Below are 23761 nucleotides of genomic sequence, written 5' to 3'. Positions count from 1 at the left end.
CCCTTAACTCCACATGAACACACTAGAAGAGTCTTCACTTAAATATTTATCGAATGTCCACTGTGTTCCCCGTTGCTGTGCCAGGCTCTGCATAAAGCGCTGAACATGGCAGCTGAGTGAAACAGAACTTAAAAAAAAGACAAAAATGACAGCCATCTTGCAGGATTCTGGTGAGAATCAGATGAACACATTAATGGCTAGGGAATGTGCTTTGTAGGTATTGAAACACTGCCCTTGATAAGGCTTTGTGAATGATTAAGTGCTACGTGAGTACCAAGAGACCCACAAAGTCAAAAGGATCAGGAGCTCTTTGGGTTGGAGAATTGACGGGAAGAAAGACTTCAGCCTTATTTGTGCCTTTGACTGGAGCAGCGGGTCTCTTCTATCCAGCATTTGCCGCAAGTAATAAATGAAGTTGGCCAAGGGAAGGTGGAGGGAACCTTGTAGTCACATCCATGTCTTCTTGTTCTGATGTGTTGTATCTAAAGAGTCTTTTGAATTTTCCTTGTCCTTGGCCCCTCCCCTATCTCCCCTGCCCATTCTCCCTCCTCTTTTTCTCTTCTCTTTTCCTTCTCCCCTGGACATCATCTCTCTACTCCCTTGGCTGGGCAGAGGCAAGGGGATTGGAGATACTTAACAACTTTCCCTGGAATAGCTTTTCCACCCAAAATTGGTTTCTAGTTTTGTGGTGGTTCTTATTATGCTGTAACATTATCATGAAGCCTTTTCAGGCTACGACTGATGGGTTTTTTTCCCCCCTTTTGCTTTTGAAATATGCAGCACCTCCACCCCTATCAACCAACCACTGATTTAAAGGGAGGGAAAAAAGAGAATGTGGCTCACAGGACAACCTGAGATCTTCCATCCTCCCCTCACCAGCTGATGTGTATCTCTTGCTAGACACCCTTAAATAAATCAGAGCCGGTCGTTGCACTGAGTCCTGATTACTTTTCTCAGCAGTGCAAAGGAGAGTTCTCTGAGGGTCTAGGACTAATGATCTCAGCAGAGAAAAATCCAGAAGTCACGGCTCAGGCTGAGATCAGTGGGGAATGAGGCATCGTCTCCCCAGGGAAAGACTGGAAGAATCTCTCCTTCCTTCTCCCCACTCCTAAGCAGCCCTCCCCTCCCTGAGTCTGACTGGACAGAGCTCAGAGAAGCCCCGTGGTTTGGAATGACCTCATGTGGAGAAGGGGAGGCAAAGAGATAAGATGGCTCCAGGGCTGTCTTCCACTTCTGTCATTCATGGTTCTAGACAGTTCCCTCCAAGAAAACTCAGCCCAAGAGGCAGAAGCTATCATAACTCACCTCCTCTTCGCTGGAGGTTTCTGGCCCTTCTGTCATTACAAGCAGGTTGTACCAGAGGGAGTCTAGTTTATATTAGCGGCTCTCGCGTTCAATCTGGAGAAGGAGGAACTTCAGGGTGAGACAGAACTAGGCTCTGGTGCTGACTTTACACATCAAGCTGTGAGACTCTGGTTAGCTCACTCCACATCTCTAAGCCTTGGTTGCCTCACCTCAGAAATGAGTCCTTGCAAGAATTAAACCGGTTCAGAGGACACAGTGGGTGTTTAGCATGCATCCCTTCTTTCTTTCCATCAAGTGAGAGATGAGGAGGGATAGTTTGGGCCACGACTCAATCGTAAGCAACTTACTTGAAGGTAATTTGAACCAAACGTCTCATGATTCAGTTTGTTCAGATCCACGTCACTGGGGTAGGAATGAGCAGGGGTGCCGTGAATACAGCAGATTCACCAAGACACTGAGAATCTTCCCTCTCTTTTTACCTTCCGTCTGAGTCCTAGTCTGGCCAGTATCTCCTGAGGGCTGCAGGAAATTTGGAGGACTTTCCAGAGCTCATATCCTCATGTCTTGTCCACAGGTCATCCAGATGTTGAGCAGCCCTGTAAGTCCAGCGTCCGCACCTGGAGCCCCAATTCAGCCGTCAACCCACATACGATCCCTCCAGCCTGCCCTGAGCCCCAAGGCTGCCACCTGGACCTGAGATTCCGCTACCCCTTGGTCCCCGAATCTTTGACTGTCTGGGTGACCTTTGTCTCCACTGACTGGGACTCTAGTGGGGCTGTCAATGATATCAAACTCTTGGGTGTCAGTGGGAATAACATCTCCCTGGGGCCTCAGAACATCTTCTGTGATGTCCCGCTGACCATCAAGCTCCGGGATGTGGGCGAGGAGGTGTATGGCGTCCAGATCTACACGTTGGATGAGCACCTGGAGATTGACGCGGCCATGCTGACCTCCGTGGCAGACAGCCCACTCTGCCTGGAGTGTAAGCCGCTGCGGTACAAGGTGGTTCGGGATCCTCCTCTCCAGGTGGACGTGGCCTCCACTCTGCACTTCGGTAGAAGGTTCACAGACACGTAAGTGTGCTCTCTGGACGGGGGGTGATCAGGTGGGGGGCGGGGGACTGCAGAGGGATGTGAGGAGGGTCAGAGCGTCCTGCACTGGAAGGAGGGTGATCACAGACAGACTCACCTCTGGGGATTTGTCACCTGGCGTTGGGTGTAGAGCCATCTTAACAAGGTGGAGTTGATATGGTGGGAAGAACAGCGGACCAAGAACCACGAGTCCTGAGTGCTGGTGACAGGTCTAACATGGGACTCTAAGCCTCTCTGACCTCTCTGTAACTTATTTTTCCCAACAATGAAATGAAGGAGGTTGGATGAGATTAGCAATGAGAAAGTCACTTATTAGTAATGAAAATACAAGAACTGGAGTTTGCTAATGATCTCCTTTTTAGGTTACATGGAAGCATATTCATGCACTGTGGTTGCTTTTTGAGGGAAGGTTGAACTTACAGTAGGTTGGCTGGAAACTGGGCATATTCCCAGATGTTTGCTGAAAAATAATGATGGCTGCTGCTGCTGCTGCTGCTAAGTCGCTTCAGTTGTGTTCGACCCTGTGCGACCCCATAGACGGCAGCTCACCAGGCTCCCCTGTCCCTGGGATTCTCTAAGCAAGAACACTGGAGTGGGTTGCCATTTCCTTCTCCAGTGCGTGAAAGTGAAGTCGCTCAGCCGTGTCCAACTCTTAGCGACCCCATGGTCTGCAACCCACCAGGCTCCTCCGTCTATGGGATTTTCCAGGCAAGAGTACTGGAGTGGGATAATGATGGCAGGTGAGCATAACCAGTAACCGTCTTTGTTTTCCAGTGTGGAAGAGAGGTTCATACCCATTTGATTCTTCGGCACCCTCACAGCTCTAGGTCCCCATGATTCTTTCTGGGTACTCATTGCTTGGATGTGAGATAATGTTTGTTCTTAATATTCCTTTCTCAAGCCGTCTCTCTATCACCTCTTCCTCAAATATCCTAAGGATTTATGTTTTATGACAGGCACCACCTTACTATGAAGCCATTAGTGCTTTTCCTCTCTGCCAAGCCATGGGTTAATGTCTTTGCATCTTTGACTTATTTCATCCTCTCCACAACCACAGCCCTAGTCTCCTTCTCATTTTACAGAAGGAAACTGTAGCTTAGAGATGTGAAGTCACTTGTCCAAGATCACATACTTAGGAAGTGGTGAGGTCAGGATTGGAATTCATCCTGGCTCTGAAGCCAGTGCACTTAACCACTGTTCAATTAAAGATGTGATCCCAATTTCTGCTTTAATTTAACAAATGAGGGGGCCTTGGTCTCACCTAGTGTGGATACCAAGAGTCTATGAAGTCACATCTGTTGAACCTCACCTTTTCTATGTACAAGCGACATGGATAGGGAACAATAGCTCAGGAGTCAGACACCTTGTGTCTGGCCCCAGCTGATCTGCTGACTCACGCTGGATAAATCAGTCAATCTCTTTGAGTTTTGATTTACTCTCTGACTGATGAAAATGTGGAAGTCGATGGTAACTATGGGCCTTTTGTTGCACTTTCTTTGGTTCTAAGAAGATATAAGACACAATCTCTGCTCTGTCTGTTTGAAAATATGTGCTAAGCCAGTTATTAATAGAAACCAAGTTCTGGAGGAAACTTTTAATCTCTTTAAGAGACAGAACCACTTTCAGACACTTTACCAGCACTTCCTTTTACAAGGCCGGCAATTAACGTGCACATTGCAAGCAAACCCTTGCCCGTTCATTGACTCCGAGATGAGGAACATCTGTTTAAGAACTCAGAGGGAGCCCTTGGTTTGTGTTTGAGGATGTACTTAAAAGATCGTCTTGCCTTGAGAATCCTGCATAACCCCCTCTCTTCCATCTCCTCACTTGTCTAGAATGGTAAAATTCTATAAATATGTATCCACTTAACATTTCTGTGTAAAACAAGGAAGAGAAGAAATAATAGATGTCTTAAAACCTCAACTTAGACACAGCTCTTTTTTTTGTTTTGTTTTCCTTAGCCTGGAGCTGTGAGCCTGTAAGAGCTAACATGGGTTGATAAGTACAGGATGGTAGATTTCACCAAAGAAGTAAAAACACCCTGAGTTCTCTTCTCAGCTAAGCCACTAACTTGCCATATGTTCTTAGACTAGTCACTTACTCTTTCTGGACCTCAGAGGCCTTACATCCACAAAGAGGAGGTTGTACTAGATGAGGGATTCTCAGACTTGAGTTGCACATTACAAAATTTGGGGACATTTTAAAATCATCTCCAGCTTATTTACATCCCCGTCTCCTCCTTCCTCCTGGTCCTGCCCCAGATATTGATTTAATAGGAGAATGAGGCACATAACCCTTAAGCCTTTAACATCTCACTGGTTGATTCTAACTTGCAGCCAAGTTTAAGAATCTCTGCACCAAAGCAGGCTCTTGAAGTGTGGCCCAGACCAGCAGCATCAACAGGATCTGGGAATTTAGAAAGGGCAGGATCTTAGGCCCCAGCCCAGACTGCTGACTAAGAAACTCTGCCTACAGGACGTCTGCAGATGATTCTGATGCTGTTTGAAGTTTAATAGTTATTATTCTCACTGATCTCTAAGCCCCAGGAAGCTCCAAGTTCTCTTTACTCATACGACTGACTACTCATTCAATTTACAAGTATGTATTGAGGGCATTCTAGGTGCCGTAGTCTGTGCTGGGAGCTGTAGATTTCGGAGATGACTCAGTCCTCTGTCCTTAGACACTCACACTTTATTGCTGAAGACCTTAACCACTTGGTAAAAATGCCAAGTCCTAGGCCAGTTTGCTTCCCAGATCACCACTCTTCAGGTCCAGACTGTGCACCATTTGTCCTTTCATCCTCAACAAATGTTTCTGAGGTCCCTACTGTGTGGCAGGCACAAGGGCTAGACTGAGTCCTTCCTTGACCTTTTCCTCTTTGTCTTTCTCGAGTCCCAAGGAATTTATTGGAGACCTGGGCTGGGCCGGGTTCCGTTTCCTGACTTGAAAGTTCTCTGAGACTCTGAAAAAATAAAATATCGTTCCAAGTCAACCTACTATTTCAACTCCTTTATCTCTTGGTAATTCGAGTTCTAAACTCCAGCACAAATACCTCTTTGTGTGTGTGTGTGTGTGTGTGTGTGTGTGTGTGTGTGTGTGTGTCTGACTGCTTTCACATTTTTTCCATATCAAATAAATTGGCTCTTAGACAAGTTCTATATAAAGACTGTTTTGGAGAAAAAGAGGAGAGAGAGAAAAAAAAAAGCTTTCTTTTTCTTCCCTGACTCAACCCATTACATGATTCCCTTTGACCTTTGTCTTCATTTTTTTCTCTCAACAAAAATATTTATTCTTTCTGTTATCTATACTGGAGATAGTTTCCCAAGGTATGACATTGATGAAGGGAGAGGCTTCTGTGCTTACCCGATGGACGCTTCTCGTAGACTGATTGCTCTTGGCCAGCAAAAGGGAGAACTGTGGACTGTCTCCCTTAAGTGGAAGCTCTCCATTAAATGAGGTCTGACACTGACAGAGGAAAAGGGGACCCATGCTGACTCCGCTCCTAACTCACTATGTGACTTGAAGGCACATTGCTTCACCTTTGTTTTTGGGTTTTGTTTTTTTTTTCTACCTGTAAAATGAGGGGACAACATATAAAGCTTTTCTCTGTGGATAGGAGTTGTTCTTAGGTGATTCATTCTCTTTGGTTGGTTGTTTTTTAATAGTAAAAGGGACTCGGCAGAGACTGTTTGTCTCTGAATCAGTACCCAGCATAGACCTTACTGGTTCTGCATGTCCTAGTGAAACGACCTAATGTAGCTGGTAATGGCAGTTCTTGTTTTTATTTAGTTGTTCAATTGTATCTGACTGTTTTGCGACCCATGAACTATAGCCCAGCAGGCTCCTCTGGCCATGGGATTTCCCAGGCAGGAATACTGCAGTGGGCTGCCATTTCCTCCTCCAGGGGATCTTCCCAACCAGGGATCAGAACCCATGTCTCCTGCATTAGCAGGCAGATTTGTTACCAATGAACCACCAGGGAAGCCTGGTCATGTCAGAGTCAGGTTTAAAACCCAGGTCTAATTCCAAACCCCACCTTTTCAGCCACAATACTCCACCTGCTGTAATAATGCAGAGGCAGAATTTTAGAGCTCAGACCTGCATCCAAGCTGGCTGAAGTTCAAGATACAGAAAGCAGAAGACAGGATTACAATTCACAGGCTACCAGCCCGCAGACCGTTCCTGAGACCTGCTCTTGGAATCCAGCAACACGAAATGCATGGCCAGGTCTTTTTGTGTCTGGCTGGGAAGGAGTGAGGACACTTCTGTTTCTAACTTGACTGCCAAGTGCTTCTGCACTAGGCATCATACTCCTCGGGTCTGTATTGAATCTCCAGCTGTCTCTAATAAATAAAGACTCTGGATAAAACTAACCCTTCTTTTTGGCTTGGAGAAAGTGAGATATAAAGCGAACCAGGAACAGCAGATAGCAGCTCACTTTCATTATTCATCAACTTATCTGTTCATCCATCCATTGTCAATTCAGAGGTTTCTAACCCAAACTTGGAAGAACTGAGCTGTAATTGAGGAATATAAACTCCTTGAGGACTGGATTTTTGCCTCTTTATCTGCTGGCGCGGTCCAAGTGCCTAGAACAATTCCAGGCACAAAGTCGGCATTCAGTAAATATTTTTGAATGATTCTTAAATAAAGAGTGGGAAGGGGTTTAGCAGTTGAAGAGAAATGGAGAAGTGGTAATTTACTAAGTAGCTACTATATATCAAACACATACTAAGGTCTTTGCTTAGGTGATCTTATTTGACTTAATCTGTACAACAACTCCACAAAGTAGGTGGTCCTATACCCCAAATTACAGATCAGAACCTGAAACTCAAAGTCTACACAGCTATCAAACAGTGTAACCATTGCTGGCGTTTGCACGGAGTTCCATCAACTTCAGTGATAGTGCTATTAATTATTCATTCTCTAGTTGAACAAATTTGTCTGTGTCGCCTACTTTGGTTGTGCCTCTCTGTTCTTAGAATCATTGATTTAGAGCTAGAAATATTTTCAAAAGTTTTTTCTCCCCACCAGCTTATTTGTCTGTCCAAATTAATTAATCTATCAATTCTTTCATATTCAGACCTATTAAGGTGCCAACACAATCTCTATTTTACCTCACATCCTTGGTATTCTCAATGTAAGTCTTGGAATAAATGAAGAATGATAAGGGAAGGATGAACTTTCCTGGTAACTCAGCTGATAAAGAATCCACCTGCAATGCAGGAGACTCTGGTTTGATTCCTGGGTAGGGAAGATCCCCTGGAAAGGAATAGGCTACCCACTCCAGTATTCATGGGCTTTCCTATTGACTTAGACGGTAAAGTATCTGCCTGTGATGCAGGAGACCTGGTTTCAGTCAGTGGGTTGGGAAGATTCCCCTGGAGGAGGGCATGGCGACCCACTCCAGTATTCTTGCCTGAAGAATCCCCACTGACAGAGGAGCCTGGCGGGCTACAGTTCATAGGGTCGCAAAGAGCTGGACACAGCAGAATGACTAAGGACAGCATAGCACATCAAGGGAAGGATGTATTCACATGATCTTGGTGGAAATTGTTGTGAATATGAGTCCGCATTTTACAAATCAAACCCTAAGTCTCTTCCTCTGGATTCCACATACTCAGAACCCCCATTGGTAAGTTCAGAAACTTTATAGTTCACTCATCAGTTCATCTTCTGGGTGTATATTTGTTGATTCCCATCATGAACCCAAGCACTTTCAAGGCACTAGCAATGCAGTAGTGAATAGAGCAGAGAGGATCCTTACTTTTACTGATCCCTGGGATGTCGTTGGAAGAGACAAACCAGGAAGCGCTACACAGTGCCCCAACTGGTTAGAATATAGTGATTCTTAGACAGGTTGTCAGGCAAGGCCTCTGTGATAAGATGACATTTGAACAGAGACCAGAAGGGTCTCCTCGTGACTTATAATAAAGGCTGGGTGACCTGTCATCATTGAGATCCTAGCCTGTTTGGAACACAAGTGTCTTGTAACATGGTCCTCGGTCTTTGATTACTGTCTGACCTATCTTATCTTTAGCTGTGTTTGTTTATTCCTCTTACCTGGTTCAGATTCTTAAGAACAAAATTTAGCACGCTTATTTGTAACACAGTCAGGGTTCCATGAGTGCTTGTTGGGTAAGGGTGTGAAGAATGAGTCAGCGATAGCACAAAGTGAGACTTCTCAGAGACGAGTTTCTTGCCTCCAGATCTTAGCCATAAGATTGACATGTGATGCCATATTAAACATCAGAGGATTGGGAAATGTTAGACCAAATCAGGGTCACCTGAAACAGGCGGGTCTTTCTTGCTGTTTCTGTGACTCTCAAGCTGAGTCACCATTTCATTTTTTTTTCCTTAGGGCCATTTCTTTTCCTGGCTCTTTCTGTATATCACTTAGTCATGTATTCTTTGTTCTTATATATGTTCCTTTTTTTTTTTTTCCTTTCATTCATCAACCAAATAGTGAAAATCTGTACTTCAGTCGTGTTTGGTAGTAACTCCTATATTCACAGATATTTACTAGGTGTCTTGTTCTGTGCCACGCTCTACACTTGAACTAGAGAGCCCTGATGCCTGGCCTTATGAGCACACAGTTTAAAGGGGGAAACAGGAAAAAAAAAAATCAGGTGATTATGCTGCAGCATGAAAAGTGTGTGGGGTGAGGCGCATAAGAAGGCTATATAAAACTAAGAACGGTCTCTAACCCAGCTTGAGATGATTTAGGAATTTACTCTAACTTCTTCTTAGAAGAAGTTATGTCTGTCTAAGTTGAGACCTGAAAGAGGTAAGAGTTGATTATTGAAGAAGTTTTCCACAGGATGGATGGTTGAAAAATGGATGCTCATCAAAAATTGATAAATACATAAACAAATGAATGAATGAGTGAATGAATGGACAGATCTAATGTGCTTCCTGGCAGAAGAGCATGTTCAATCTCAGATCACTTGTAGAGTTTGGAGGAGGGTATGTAGTCATCTGGACTGTTTATCCACTTTGATCCTTAAACCTACTTCCTTCCTTTTAAGTGCTACGTAATATGCCACAGTAGGAATGTGCTACAGGTTATTTAGCTGTACTCGTGGTCACAACTACTCAAAAAATGGAAGTGCTTTGGCTTTGCCCATGGATGCATAAAACATGACTTTTCCTTGGTGCTCCTGTGACTGAGCATCTTGAGTGAGCATCTTTTCAAATATTGACTGGCTTTGCATCTCCTCTTCTGTTGCTTCTCTGTTAACATGTCTAAGTGCTGTCTGATTGTGAATCTTATCACATGTCGGTTTTCCTAGCTGCTAAATTGGGATTTTAATATCAGCCCTCCTGCATATCCACCAGTGTTCTAGGAATGTAGGGTAAAATGGATCGTCAAGAATGAACTAGCGTTTATGAAGGAGTTACTCTTAGAAATCATATATTCATTGATATCTTTCTCAAATGCCCCTTGGATGGGAACCATGCCACCTTTGAAGATGCAGTGTTTAATAAAAACCAACCCAGGTTCTGACCTCAGCGGAGTCTAAATTTAGTCTCTCTGTTAACCACCATCACATATGCAGGTAACGTCTACTACCAGTAGTACTAGCTTAACTACTGCCAATAATTACCATGTAGAATATACTTCATACATGCTCAGTCATGGCCAACTCTTTGCGACCCATGGACTAGCCCACCAGACTCCTCTGTCCATGGGATTTTCCAGGCAAGAATACTGGAGTGGGTTGCCATTTCCTTCTCTGGAGGATCTTTCTGACCCAGGAATAGAACCTGGGTCTCCCACATTGCAGGCTGGCTCTTTACCATCTGAGCCACCAAGGAAATCCCCAGTAAATACTTCATATATGCTTAGTATTTTTTATAAGCCTACCAATGAGATATAGCTATCACTGTGCCTTATTTTTAGATGCATAAGGTCAGACTCAGCATGATAAAGTCATTCATTTAAGGTCTTACAGTAAATAGATGCTAGAGTCAAGTTTTATATCTCATTGCCTGACCCTAACAGATGTGCCTGGCAAACTATAGAGCATAATCATTATTATGACAGAAAAAGGATAAGGTGGTATCTTGATGAATGGAGAAAGTAGATGTTAAAACTAGTTTTTCTTGTTTCCAAGAAGCAAGAGAATAAACACACACAAGATAACTTCTTTTCCATCTAATTTTTGAACATTTAAGCAGATGAGGAAAAGGAGGCTTGACAAAGTGTGGTCATGGTCAGACCAGCATGGTTTGCAAGAAGCTGTTACTGAAATGCACGCCTTGCCTGCATTCTGATGTTCTGTCCCCGGGACAGAGGAGCAGCATCAGGATTGGTAGCTATTTCTACAGGCCCAGAACAAATACCTCTGTTCCTAGCTCAGGCTAGCAGTATACATAGTCAGCACAATCTTCCCCTTTTTCTGGAAGCTGGGTATTATCCGCCTACAACTCCCTCTCATCCGTCTTAGTCCAAGTACCTCTCAGAATGAAATACGGGCTCTGGGAACATTAGGGTAAAAAAGCAAAAGGGTTTAGCAAAATCAACGGATCTCTGGGATCAGCAGCAGCCATAGAAGTGCTCTCTGTCTATAAGTTCCCTCATGATTTTGAAAGCGTGAAGAGCCCCTGTTTGGTGCTCACACCATTGAGATCACTCATCTATGGATCAGTCTGATGCGTTACTTGGCTTTTAAACCAGGTTGTCATTCTAGTGTCTCTTCAACAGATAGTAAGACTCACCGAAGTTAAGTGTTGAACTCAAGCCTCCGTTGATAAGCATATTCATTCATTTAGTCAGCCTTTTAATAGTAAGTGCCTTCTGCCTGTTAATCTCCACACTGGCACTACAATTCTGAATCTTATAATTGGTTAGGAGGGCTGGTCTGAATAATAGCCCAAATAAAAATATAATTACAGACTGAAGATTATTATTATGAGAGGTTATAATAGAGGATAATTCCCTCTTAAACTAAGGGAGGATATACAGAAGACAAGACTGGAGATACAAGCAAGGGCAGGATGGTGAAGGGAGGTTATGTGATGGAGTTTGGATTTGTTCATTGGGAAGTGGAGGGCTAAACCCATCAGATCTGTATTTTTATAAACTTGCTCTTGGTACCCTGTGAAGAAAGGGTTGAGGAAGAGTGAGAAAATCCATCTAGAGGCTATTGCTAAAGTGCAAGCCAGAGATGATTATTTGCAGGAGAAGTGGATGAATTGGAGGAATGCTTACAATGTAGAACCAACAGGACTTGGCGATGTATTGGCCTCAAGGGTTCTGAGAAGGAGCTGTCCAATGACTCCCAGGTTTCTGGTTTGAGTATCTGGAATGAAGGAAATGTTATTTCCTGACATGGAGGAATAGATTTTAACTTAGTGTTTTATTAGAGGGTGGGGTGGATCAAGCACTCCCTTGGAAAACAATGAGTTGGTGAAGCCGGGTCGCCCGGGATGTCCTAACGTCACCTGCTTCTTTGCGCTTTGGCCGTTGTCCCTGTGGGTCGGTAGGATGGGCTGGACTTAGTGGTACAGCACCCATTCCTGATTTTTTAGGAAAACAAATGACTAGGAAAGAGAAGGAAAATAACAGCCGTCAGAGTAATTACAGATGTGGGAAGAATGGAGGAATTTATCTCACACTGGGCATTGGCAACAGGAGTGGACAAAAACCCATTCAGTCTGTGCTCAGAGCAGATGAGAATCCTCAGGACAGAGCTTAATGGGTTTATGTTGTGTCTGTTAAAGCAGGAACCTCAGACATGACTTAGGAGAGGCTGAATGCAGAATCAGGAGATCTGATTCCCAGGCCAGCACACAAGGGCCTTGCTGCCTGACCCTGGCCAGATTCTTTCAATGCTTTTGAGCCTTAGCCCCGATCCCTGGAAAAAAAAAATGGGTGATGATTCCTATCCATATAGCCTCACACAGGGTGTCCTGAAAAACTAATGAGCTAATGAACTTGCAAGAACATGATGCAATCTGGGGGACTATAAAGACTGAAATGTTCATGATTCTTCCTATTGTTTGGTTTTCATTAGGGTTGTTCTTGGCCTGACCGGAGAGTATTTGTGAAAGACAAACACACAGACACGCACAGACACACACATGAAACCATTTCCCGGTCATCTCTATCCAGAGTTCAGTGCTGGATCTGGAGGCAGAAAAAATAGTTGCGCTTTAACCTCTGTAGCTGAAAAGAAGAGAGAAAACCCACGAAGGGCCAGCCCTGGAGTCAGGAGACCTGGCTTGCAGTGCTTGATCTCCTGAGATTGTGCTAAATTCCTGGCCCATGACTCCCCAGTTGTGAGCCTGAGCACCCCCCCCCCCGCCACCACCCCGCCATCTATGAAATGAAGGCCTAGGTAGCTGACTCTCAAAGTCATTTCCAGCTCTGACATTCTGTTCAGACCCCCCTGGAGCTCTTCCCTGCCCCGAATGTCTAATTCAGTGAGAGAGAAGGGAGCAGGCTGCATGTCCCCCGGGAGCTCAGAGATGGGCCGTCTGTAAAGAAACCCTTCCAGGTGCGCTGGGGCCCTCGGAACTCCTCCCTGACCTTCTCTCTCTCTCTCTCTCCTCGAGTTCTCCAAGCTCTCCATTTGGGACAGTTTCAGAATGCATTGGTGCATTTTTTTTTTTCCTGTTCTGTGATATCTTGGCCTTGACAGTGAGATACCAGAGATGGGAACTAGGTTGCTTTTGCTGCATTATCTTCAGCTTCTCGTATAAGGACAGGCATGAAGCAGATGGCCAATAAACGTAGGTCAGTAAAGGCATGAATGAATGGATGAGTAAACGCTTTGGCAGATCAGTAAGTGGTCAGAAATCTGTGATAATTCAGACGACACCTGGTATATCAGATGTCTTCCTCTAAATGTCTCAGCCAGATTAGTCACCAGAGGCGCAAAAGGAGTAAAGAAAACCTCACAGCTCGGCCTCCTCTCCTCTTTGGGCCTCAGTGTCCTCATCCCTCAAGTCAAGGGATGAAGCCAAATGATGTAAGTCAGCCTGCCGTTCACTCCGCAGGCATTGATTTAGTGCTGTGCATGTAACCGGCCCCATGCTGGGCAGTGGAGATAGAGGAGGAACCATCCCGGTCCTCTGGGAGCTTCATCTCATTAATATGAGAAGGGGACACCTAAGTGGTACCAAAAGTGAGAAAAGTGTTACATTAAGGGAAGCAAAAGGGCTAGGAGATCCTCACTCAGCTTAAAAGGTCAGCAAGACCCTCCTAGAAAAGGTGGCATCTTGCCTGGAAAATTCTATGGACAGAGGAGCCTGGTGGGCTCCGGTGCACAGGGTCACAAAGAGTCAGACGCGACTGAAGCTACTCAGCACGCAGGCACGCTGAGGCCAGGCCGATTAGATGGGGATCTGGGGGGGGGGGGGGGGGGTGGCGCCATTTGTTCCTGCTGACTGTGGGGTAAATTTGGAGGAGGGGGAGAGTTTGAGCAAAGAAGCCAGAGAGACTGAGAGGAGGAGGTCTGTAACGATGGTTCTAGAGTGCAGGCTAGAGGGCCTGGACTTCATCCTGAGGGTGGTAAGGAGCCACTCGATATCTTCAGGTAAGAGAGGATCCTGATGAGTTTTGGTTTTAAGACCACTCTTTGGCTGTGTGCGGCTAGCTGGGTGGATGTAAGGTTAGAGACCCTGACCATAAATGGAGAGGGAGGTTAGACAGTGTTGCAGACTGTAAAGCAGACGATGGCCCTGATCTACGGCCATCAGGGTGGGAGCAGAGGGAGCTTGGGGGGGCTAGTCAGTGGTGATGGATGGATGGGGACCCCATGGTGGTCAGGAGGGGGAGGCAAAGGAGTGGGTCCGAGAAGTGCCTGTGGTACTGGGGTCACTGAGTCACGTGATGGGAAGACAGAGGGATGTTTGGTTCGGGATGAGAGGAGGAGCAGGAGGAGAAATGGAAAAGTGTCTTCCCATCATCAGTCTATGAATCGGTGGCAGGCAGGCAGCTGCAGTTGGCTTTGAACCATGACATTTCCGTACATAGATTCAGGAGCAATGGAGGTGAGCTTGTGCATGCGTACACGCGTGTGTGTGTGTGTGTGCATGTATGCATGTATACGTGTGAGTGTGTGTGTGTGTGTATCAAGGGTGGGCAGACAGGACCTGTGAGGCCACCTGTTTTCATCATCCATCGATCCTCAAAGTGTTGTCCAGTGTTCTCAAAGGTCCCCTGGGGGGGTCGTGGGGTTAATCTTCTGTCGCACTAATACCTATAACGTTACAAGGCATGGGCTTTGTTTTTTGCCCAGGATTAATCATTCACTCATGGGCTTTAATACAAGCCAGACACCACCTCACTGTGCCTCATGCAGAGCGATGCCAGTCCCCCCTTCCATTTTAGCGCCAGCGTTCACATTCCTGTTGTCAGAGTGGGAAGCAGAGTTTTTTTTTTTTTTTTTTTTGCCCCAGCTTCAGTATCCTATAAACCGAATGATTTGAAATCTCCCATCCAAGGATGTTAGTCAAAAAAACACCAAGAAAGCTGGACTCTGCCATTAATTTTCTGTATGACTTGGGGCAATGACTTTCCTCCTCTCTGGCCTCAAGCATCCAGCCCACAGTGAGACACTCTGCACAGGATGGCCGAGGCCTGATTTCTGCATGTCTGTGCGTCCTTCTTGTGCAAAGCTACTTGCATACAAGCTCCGTCCCCAAGTTTTCAGCAGAGAGAATTCTGGGATACTCACACCTCCTACCATCTGGGAATTAGACTCAAAAACTCTCAGACTGAAAAGGAGCACTGAAGCCCTGACCCTTTATAAGAGCACTGGGCCCAGAGCTGACTGCTGCTGCTGCTAAGTCGCTTCAGTCATGTCCGACTCTATGCGACCCCATAGACGGCCGCCCACCAGGCTCCCCCGTCCCTGGGATTCTCCAGGCAAGAACACTGGAGTGGGTTGCCATTTCTTTCTCCAATGTGTGAAAGTGAAGTCGCTCAGTCGTGTCTGACTCTTCGTGACCCCGTGGACTGCAGCCTGCCAGGCTCCTCCATCCATGGCATTTTCTAGGCAAGAGGACTGGAGTGGGGTGCCACTGCCTTCTCCACTGGACCCAGAGAGGGGAGGCCATGTCCTCAGAGTCACACAGCCCTTCGATGGCAGGATGGGGACTTGAACCTGGGTCTTCCTGATTCCCAGTGCAGGTGATGCTTTTCCCACAACGCAGAGGGCTGGAGTTTGGCCAGACCTGGGGATTCAATAGCTTTGAGCTCCGCTCTCCCTGATCACCAAGGAGCCTCCGTCGGCTGCTTGGAGTGAAATCATAGCAGGCGGACGCTAGTAACGTCATGGCAGCTGGTGCTGGTGAGGGGGGTGCTATAGGAAATGAGAGGACGCATTTGGCCCAGCTCCGGGTCCACGTGACCCTCTGAGAGCCCTCATTTCAAAACAAACTCAATCTTTTAAGTTCAAGTTCTCCCTCTCGTCAGAAACGTGACTTCCTGCTCCTGAGAAGTCCGGCTTACCAAAGGGGCTCGGCAGACTCCGTGGACATCAAATAGCTCTTACAAAATAGCGTTTTGATGAGTTAAGTGTAAATGAATCAGAAACATAAGGATTACATTTTCCCCAAGCGCACATGGGTTTCCAAATTCGAGGGGAAATGTCGTTTGCTAGCTGCACGCCGAGACTTTCACCAAATCCAAAGCATTCTTGGGGAGGGTGAGGGCTGCGGGGGGTGGTGATGGGGGTAATGGGGGTGGGGGAGGGCAGGAGGGAGACGAAAGAGACACCCAGCCCCCCAAATGGTTTTAGATGTGGTGCCAAATTCGAAAATGCTGTGGGGCTCACCCTCTGCCAGTAATAAAATCTCTGGCCACCCAGAGAGGCCAAGGGGAGGAGAAAGGAGGCTGCCTTCCACGCTGGCCCCGAGTCCTCCACAACTGTGTTCACTTAGCGCCGCTCCATCACCGGCTGTCACCGGTCCCCCGCTCGGCTCCTGGCCCCGGCGTGGCCTCGCGTTCACACTGTGCTGAGCGCCTTGTTTACCTCCCACCGTATCTGGTGTTTCGGCTCCCGGGGGTCTTGGCGACCGGTCAGCTTGTCACAAGCCCCTGCTCTGTAATCAAGAGCCCTGTCCATCACCAGCAGGGGTGTTTGGGGAAGCTGTCACACAGCGCCTTTGGTTGCCTTCAGGAAAAACAAGAGTCCCTTGTAGTCCTTTTCCTCCCTCCTTGCTTTAATGCTATCCAGGTGTGGCATTTCCCCCAGACTGGGAAATGTCTTCCCTTCAAATCTGCACCGGACGCAACCAACCAGCTAGATCTCAGGCCTGCTGTTACCTTATCCCCGGATTTGAAACTCGGAATCTTTTTCTAATTTCCACGTTGCCCCTCCATTCTTTGTCTTGTGTTTTATTGCACTGCACCAAGAAAGTAGACAATCATTTCAATTGGTGGTAAAAGATGATTAAAACAAAATAACAAAGGCCTTGGCTGCAAACTGTTAGTTTTATTAAATTTGCTACTGTGTTGTAAATTGGTACCAGGGCAAACCTTTGGACAGTTATTTCAAAAGCTGCTGGAATTCATCAGTTGAGTGTATACATCTGCTCCTTTCTGAGCCTTATACAGAGTGAGGGCTGCGTCGTCAGCAGGGAAAGAATGAGTTGGGTGTTACCTGCGTGAGAGGGGTGGACCCAAGTCCCATTGGGAGGGATACACAAGCCCAGTAGATTCTCGGATCCCTGCTTTTTCATTCTTTATTCATTTAGTCCAGACCATGAGTTGGAACTCACAGCAGCCCCCAAGAGGAATAGTGGATGGACATTGTAAGACAAAAGTTCATTTTCCCAGACAAAAATTCTCTTCTTAACAATGGAATCTCGGTATTCTGAGATGCACAGCTTTAATAAAAGGGCACTTGAATGGAAGGGGCTGCGGTCTACCAGGTCCTGCTCTGGTAGGAGGGTAGGGGGCAGTGGATTTAACCCAGGCTGTCTAAAGACCTGGGTGCTGGTTTGATATCTCAACTGCTGTTAAACCATCTATTCTGACTTACACAGCTGGAGACGGGGGGGCTTGGGAAATCATTGCGTTCAGTCCCCTGCTTTTACACCAGTGGGTTCCCATCGCTCAGTGACCCATGCCGCAGTATCTTCCTCAGAAGCTTCCACCATTTACTGCACGCTCTCAGCTGACCATTGTCATCGAACTTTAGCACTTCCTTTGACTTAGCTTGAAGGCCAGTCTTAATGCACTGTTCTTCCTCTCAAAACATTTACCTGTGTCCTGTTCTTTGCTGTTCCTACTGAATGCCACACTCATCATTTATGTCTTGACATTTTCCCTATGTGCACTATCTCAAACTGTTAATTCCTTCAGCAGATACTGTTGGAAACGTCGCCTGTGCCAAGCACTCTGCTAGGTACAGAGATGTAGCAGTGAAAGGCTGATGTTTCTTTTTGTCCTAAGAACACTTAATATACACCAGGGAAGACATCTGATTGCAACAAAGGGTGCTGAATTTTATAATCAAATATGGGGAGATATGGGCACTTGGGAGAGAAATCAAGCTAACAGTGTTAGGAGTCTTCCCTTTCTCATCCTTCTAACCGCTCTTGGACCCTCTTTTCTGTTGGTGCTCTTTAAGTTCTTCCTTGAATTACAGTCAAACTGTATTTGGCTTATCCTCTCTTTTGCCCACTGAACTATTTGAGAACAATGATGTTGCCTTCTTCATCTCTGGAATGACTCCTACCAGAAGTTTCTTACATCCTTCTTATTTGAATTGCACAAGGAAAGCAGCATTGGGAGAGGGGAACTAAGTCATCTGAAATCACAGCCAAAGTTAATTGAAGAACCTTAGTCATTTTTCCTGACATGTGGTCCAGGTGACATCCACAGTGATGTCAAAATGCCTTTCGAGTTGTCCCTTCCCAAAGGCAGAGGATATTCTCTGCTTCAGATAATTAACAACTGCCCTCTTCCCATAAAACCTAAGCCCAAAGGACCTCTTAACCTAAAACAAAAATCAAGTGTTCTCGTAAAGATTCAGGGTGATACCCAAACAAAATTGGAATTAGGAGTATATTATTACTGCATAGGGGTGGGGAAAAAAACTGAGTGTATGAATGTTAAGAAATCCTTTGGAGAAGACCACTCATAGCTTCAGCCATTCAGTGAGGAAGGATATTTTGTTGTAAATTTTAGTTCTCTTTAATCAATTTAGAATATGACAACGTCTAGCACAGTGCCCAAACTTGATAGGTAGTTTATTCCCACATCGTTCATCCCATGGGGAATATTTGGTCTTTCTGCCTTTCCTCCAAACCAGCTATCTCTATGGTGCTTGTGTCCTTTGCCTCGAAAGCCGTTTCTCTCTTCTTCCCCTGGCGTGGTTTCTCCTTCCGCCTCCTGTCAAGCCAGTGTACCTTCTCTGAGAAGTCTTTTCAGACTCCTCCTCTGTGTTCGATACTACCTGTGGTCCTATAGACCTCTTTAAGCTGTGTGAAAGCCACTCATTTTATTGTCTTTTCTTCCCCACAAGCCTATGAGTATCCTAAAGGCAGGACTATATTTTATTGATCTTTGAATCCAGGAAACCTAGGAGAAGTTGGGACAACTCACTGAATGCTATTTGGATGAATGAATGGATCAGCCAGGGAAATGATACACACATATTTATTCAGTATTTGAAAGAGTAGTCAAAGTCATGAAAGTAATTAGACAGCATAAAGCTAACTAGCTGGACTTACTTCTCCTGTGCCCTTTTTTCATGACCACTAAAGGTGAAATAGACTTCCCTGGTGGCTCAGCTGGTAAAGAAGCCGCCTGCAATGAGGGAGACCTGGGTTCAATCCCTGGGTTGGGAAGATCCCCTAGAGAAGGGAAGGGCTACCCACTCCAGTATTCTGGCCTAAAGCATTCCATTGACAGCATAGTTCATGGGTTCGCAAAGAGTTGGACATGACTGAACGACTTTCACTTCACTTCAGAGATGAAATAGTATTGACATATTTGTGCACGTACATTCATAGAAAATTGTGTGTTTGTGTGTGATAATACACAGAAAGATACATGAAGGATGCTAACCAGAATGTTCTTCTTTTAAAAAAATTTTCATTTATTTGATTATTAATGTTTTTTCTTTGTGGTGGGCACTGCACTGGGGCTTCATTGCTGCGGGCAGACTTTGTCTAGTTGTGGCAAGCAGAGGCGACCCTCTGGTTGCGGTACACAGGCTGCTCATTGCAGGGACTTCTCTGGTTGCAGAGCATGGGCTCGTGGGCGTGCGTGGATTCAGTAGTTGTGGCGCACAGGCTTAGTTGCCCTGTAGCATGTGGGAGCTTTCCAGACCAAGGATGGAACCTGTGTCCCCCGCATTGGCAGGTGGATTCTTAGCTCCTAGACCACTAGAGAAGTCTGGACTATTCTTGATAGCTGCTTCAATGTGATGGGATTTGATATAATTTTACTTTAATTATTTTATATAGTGCTTTAATTTGTTAAAGCAAGCGTGGGTGATCTTGATGGTTAGAAAAAAAGTAAAACAGTTGTGATTATATTACTATGCCTTCTCAATTAAAACAAAAATCAGCTCTCACTCTGGCAATAGGCTAGTGCTTAAGCTATTTGTTCTATAACTCTACATAAGCAATAAAGTCTACTTTAGTCTGAGTTGTCGCTTCCTAAAAGACTTTAGAACTACAAGTGGAGCTTGTGTTATCTTCAGATATTTGCCGTGGTCTATACTTGATTGTCGATTAATGCACTGCTCACTAGTGTATACTTATCCAAGGAGTCCTCTCAATATCATGGGAATGTCAAGGGTTCTAGAGTCAAATAACATGATTTAAATTCTGCTGTATAATTATTATCTCCCTGACCTTGGGCAGATCACTGAACTACACTCAACCCCAATTGAACAGTGCAAATGATTTCTATCTTTCAGGTATATATTAGTAATTGTATGTGAAAATATGGACTAGCAAACTAAAAACATTTCTAGTACAAACATCTATCCCGTCATTTGAGATAAAATACAACCGATGTTACTAGTGTTCTTCAAAATGCATGACAGATCAGAGAAGTAAAAAAAAAAAAAAAAATGTTGCTCCAGGCAAACAGTAAAGTGGAACTGAGAATTAGACAGGTTAGCTCTGAATCTAGTTTTATTGATGTAGTTTGGACAAGGGAGAGCCTTCAGTTTGGCAAGTGAGTAGATTGAATATTCTCACTCATTCCAGGAGAGATTTGGCCCTGAAACTCTTGAGTGGGAAATCGTATCTGAGGGCTTCAGAATGAAGTTAGGACTTCTGAAAGTTACATGCTTAATGAAAGGGTGTACTTGGGGGAAAATATCTATGTCTATGTCCTATATCTCATAAAGATTTGAGGTTTGAGTTTACATTGCTCACTATGGTCTGGGAATGCCTGAACTGAAAAAACTAACTGGAAGCAAAATGAAAAAGATGAGTTCTCGATGAATAATGTTTCAAGGCTACCTAGAAATTGTCCTCTGAGAGGAAATGTAGACTTGACCTTGGGGAACATGATTCCCCACCGATTAAAACCCAATGAACATGGGTTGACATGTCAAAATAAAAAAAAAAACACAAAAAACGTAAAAACTTAAGAATAAGGGTCAGAAATCAACATCAGTTTTTATTAAATTTTGACATTGATAAGAAGTGTATACATTCATATTTTTGTGTAACCAGGAAAAAGAAATAATAAAGTATAATCTGTAAAAATTAGATGGACTAACTAGGGGTAAAGAGTAAAAATAAAGAGATCCAGTATATCCAAAGGAAGGTAAGAAAGGGGGGATGTAAATAAATAAGCAAGGAAAAAGGATGATAAATGGAAAGCATAACAAGATGGGATAAATTAATTAATAGTCACCACACTAATCAGATTAAAGTCGACTATGATGATGTAGATTCTCATGTTGGATTTAATTGAATATAAATTCATTGAAAGGTTAAAGGTAAAGGAATGGAAAATATTTGCCAGGAAAAAAGCTAACCAAAACACACTAATATTAATATCAAGTAAAGGAAATATTAAGACAAAAAAAAATTTTCTAAGATATAGTGATTACCATATAATGATAAATGGAAGTTATATAATGATTCTGAGCTTGTATATACCAAATAACATGCCCTGAAAATATATAAATCGACTATGACACTTACCTTTAAGAAAAAAAGGTGATAAATCCACAGTGGTATTATAATATTTTAACATACTTTCTCAATAATTAGTATACTAAGCAAAAAAAAAAAAAGAGTAATAATCTAGTTTACTTTGAACAACACACTCAAAAAAAGTATTTCATCTGACAAAAATATATAGAACCCTGCTACTGAATTAACTATAAATATTTTCTTCTAGAATGTGTAGAACATGTTTTTTTAATTTATTATGTCCCAGGCCACAAAATGACAGCAGGAAGTATCAAAGAATAAGTATCACATAGAATAGCATTTCTGTCCACAACACAACACATAAATATATAAGCCAGTAAACAAGCAGACAAGTAAATAAATGAAGATGGTTAAAACATCTTTTGGATCAATTGAGTGTATGATCAAAAAAGCAAGAAATCTTATATGTGATCCTGTGTGTGTGTGGTCACTCAGCCGTGTCTGACTCTCTGTGACCCCATGGAGTGTAGCCCACCAGGCTCCTCTGTCCCTGGGGATTCTCTAGGCAAGAATGCTGGAGTGGGTTACCATGCCCTCCTTCAGGAAAATCTTCTCAGCCCAGGGATCAGACCCAGGTCTCTTGCATTGCTGGCAGATTCTTCACCCTCTGAGCCACAAGGGAAGCCCAAGATTACTGGAGTGAGGAGTCTCTCCTTTCTCCAGGGGAACTTCTCAACACAGGAATCAAACTGGAGTCTCCTGCATTGCAGGTGGATTCTTTACCAGTTGAGCTACCCCAGAAACCTGTATAAGATACTAGCAGACCAAATATATCAATGTTTTAAAACCTACAAACTCAAACAAATCCATATACACTGCATCAAGTGGATTTTCCCAGGATAAAATGAGATGTTAAAGTTATATGGTCTATGAATGTAATTCACAAGACCAGCATATGAAAATTTTTTTTTAATAAAATTGTCTTACTAGATGCAGAATTTTAAAACTCTTAATAAAATCAAGTCCCTTCATGATAAAAAACAAAGCCAGTAACACCATTTGTCCTACCTGACCCAGCTAGGCAAAAATATACCAACAAAATTTCTGAGGATTGAAAAGGGAGAAACTAAACCATCATGACCCTCGCCTATAAAAGACTGCATAGAAAAATTAATAAGAATCAACAAAGTAGTGAAACTAATAAAACAGCCTGTGAGGACTGATGAATAGAATATCAATCTAGAAATTATTTTTGTCAGCTCTAAGACATGAAGATACAAATATAGATATACATGCAAATATGTTTATATACGTGGATGGGTAGATAGGTTAAAGCTATCATTAACTATAGCAGTGACATCTATAAAATGCTTAGAGTTAGGAATATATCCCTAATAAAAAATCATCACGGTTTTTATGAAGAAAGCTTTAAAAACTTTATTGAAATCATAAAAGGAGACCTAAATAAATAAAAAGATAAACTATACAGTTGAATGGGAGGACACAATGTCATAAAGAAGTGTTTTATCCTCAAATGCATCTATAAGTTCAATGAAATTGGAATTAAAATCCCAACAGGCATTTCAGAAAATGAAACTAATAATTCACTTGAAAAAGTGAAAGGGTCTTTTGATAGAGAAAACCAAAGTATAGAGTGGACTTGTAGATAAGTCAAGACTTTTCTAAAACTATGGAAATTAAGACAAACTGCTATTGATAAGATAACAGGAAAAAAATAAACTAATGAAACAAGATAACTATCCCCCACCGAAAAAGAAAGCTTATCTAAGTTCTGAATGATATACGGCAAAGAATGTGCCACAATTCAGTAGTGAAAGGATTAAGTTTTACATAAATAATGTCAGACAAATGATTCATCTCTATTTGGGGAAACAATCCTTACCACCATCATTTTAAAAACTGTTTGTGGTTGATTGAAGCCATACATGTAGAAATAAAGACTAAAACTATTGGGAAAAAAAATAGGGGAGACTACTTTAATTTGTGTTTGTGAATACCTTGGAGCAAAGAAATGTTTATTTAACAAGCCAACAAAAGGCCAAATCATGAAAGAAATGATTAAAAACTTTTATTCAACAAAACAACCTAAACAGAATGAGGAAAAAAAAAAAAATTTGCAAAGGCTCAGTATCCGGTATCTGTAAATGCATGGCTTATCAATAAAGACAAAAGAACCCAATTTAAAATAGGCCAGAGTGATGAACAATCAGTTAACACAGGTAGAAACACATGTTGTCAACGAACACATGAAATGGCAC

General features: G+C 43.7%; 1 protein-coding gene across 1 annotated transcript in view; it reads left to right on the top strand.

Moving 5' to 3' along the window:
* The window catches only part of PAPPA (pappalysin 1), a 258399-nt gene that overhangs the window by 83286 nt on the left and 151352 nt on the right, over positions 1–23761 (top strand). Inside the window, exon 7 of the mRNA XM_061163313.1 lies at positions 1880–2378. Within this exon, the coding sequence (XP_061019296.1) occupies positions 1880–2378 (499 nt within the window). The remainder of the gene's footprint in view (positions 1–1879; positions 2379–23761) is intronic.

This window comes from Dama dama, chromosome 16, assembly GCF_033118175.1.
Source record: "Dama dama isolate Ldn47 chromosome 16, ASM3311817v1, whole genome shotgun sequence".
Taxonomy (NCBI): Eukaryota; Metazoa; Chordata; class Mammalia; order Artiodactyla; family Cervidae; genus Dama; species Dama dama.
The sequence above is the reverse complement of the archived record's forward strand: the minus strand, read 5'-3'. Positions and strand labels throughout refer to the sequence as shown.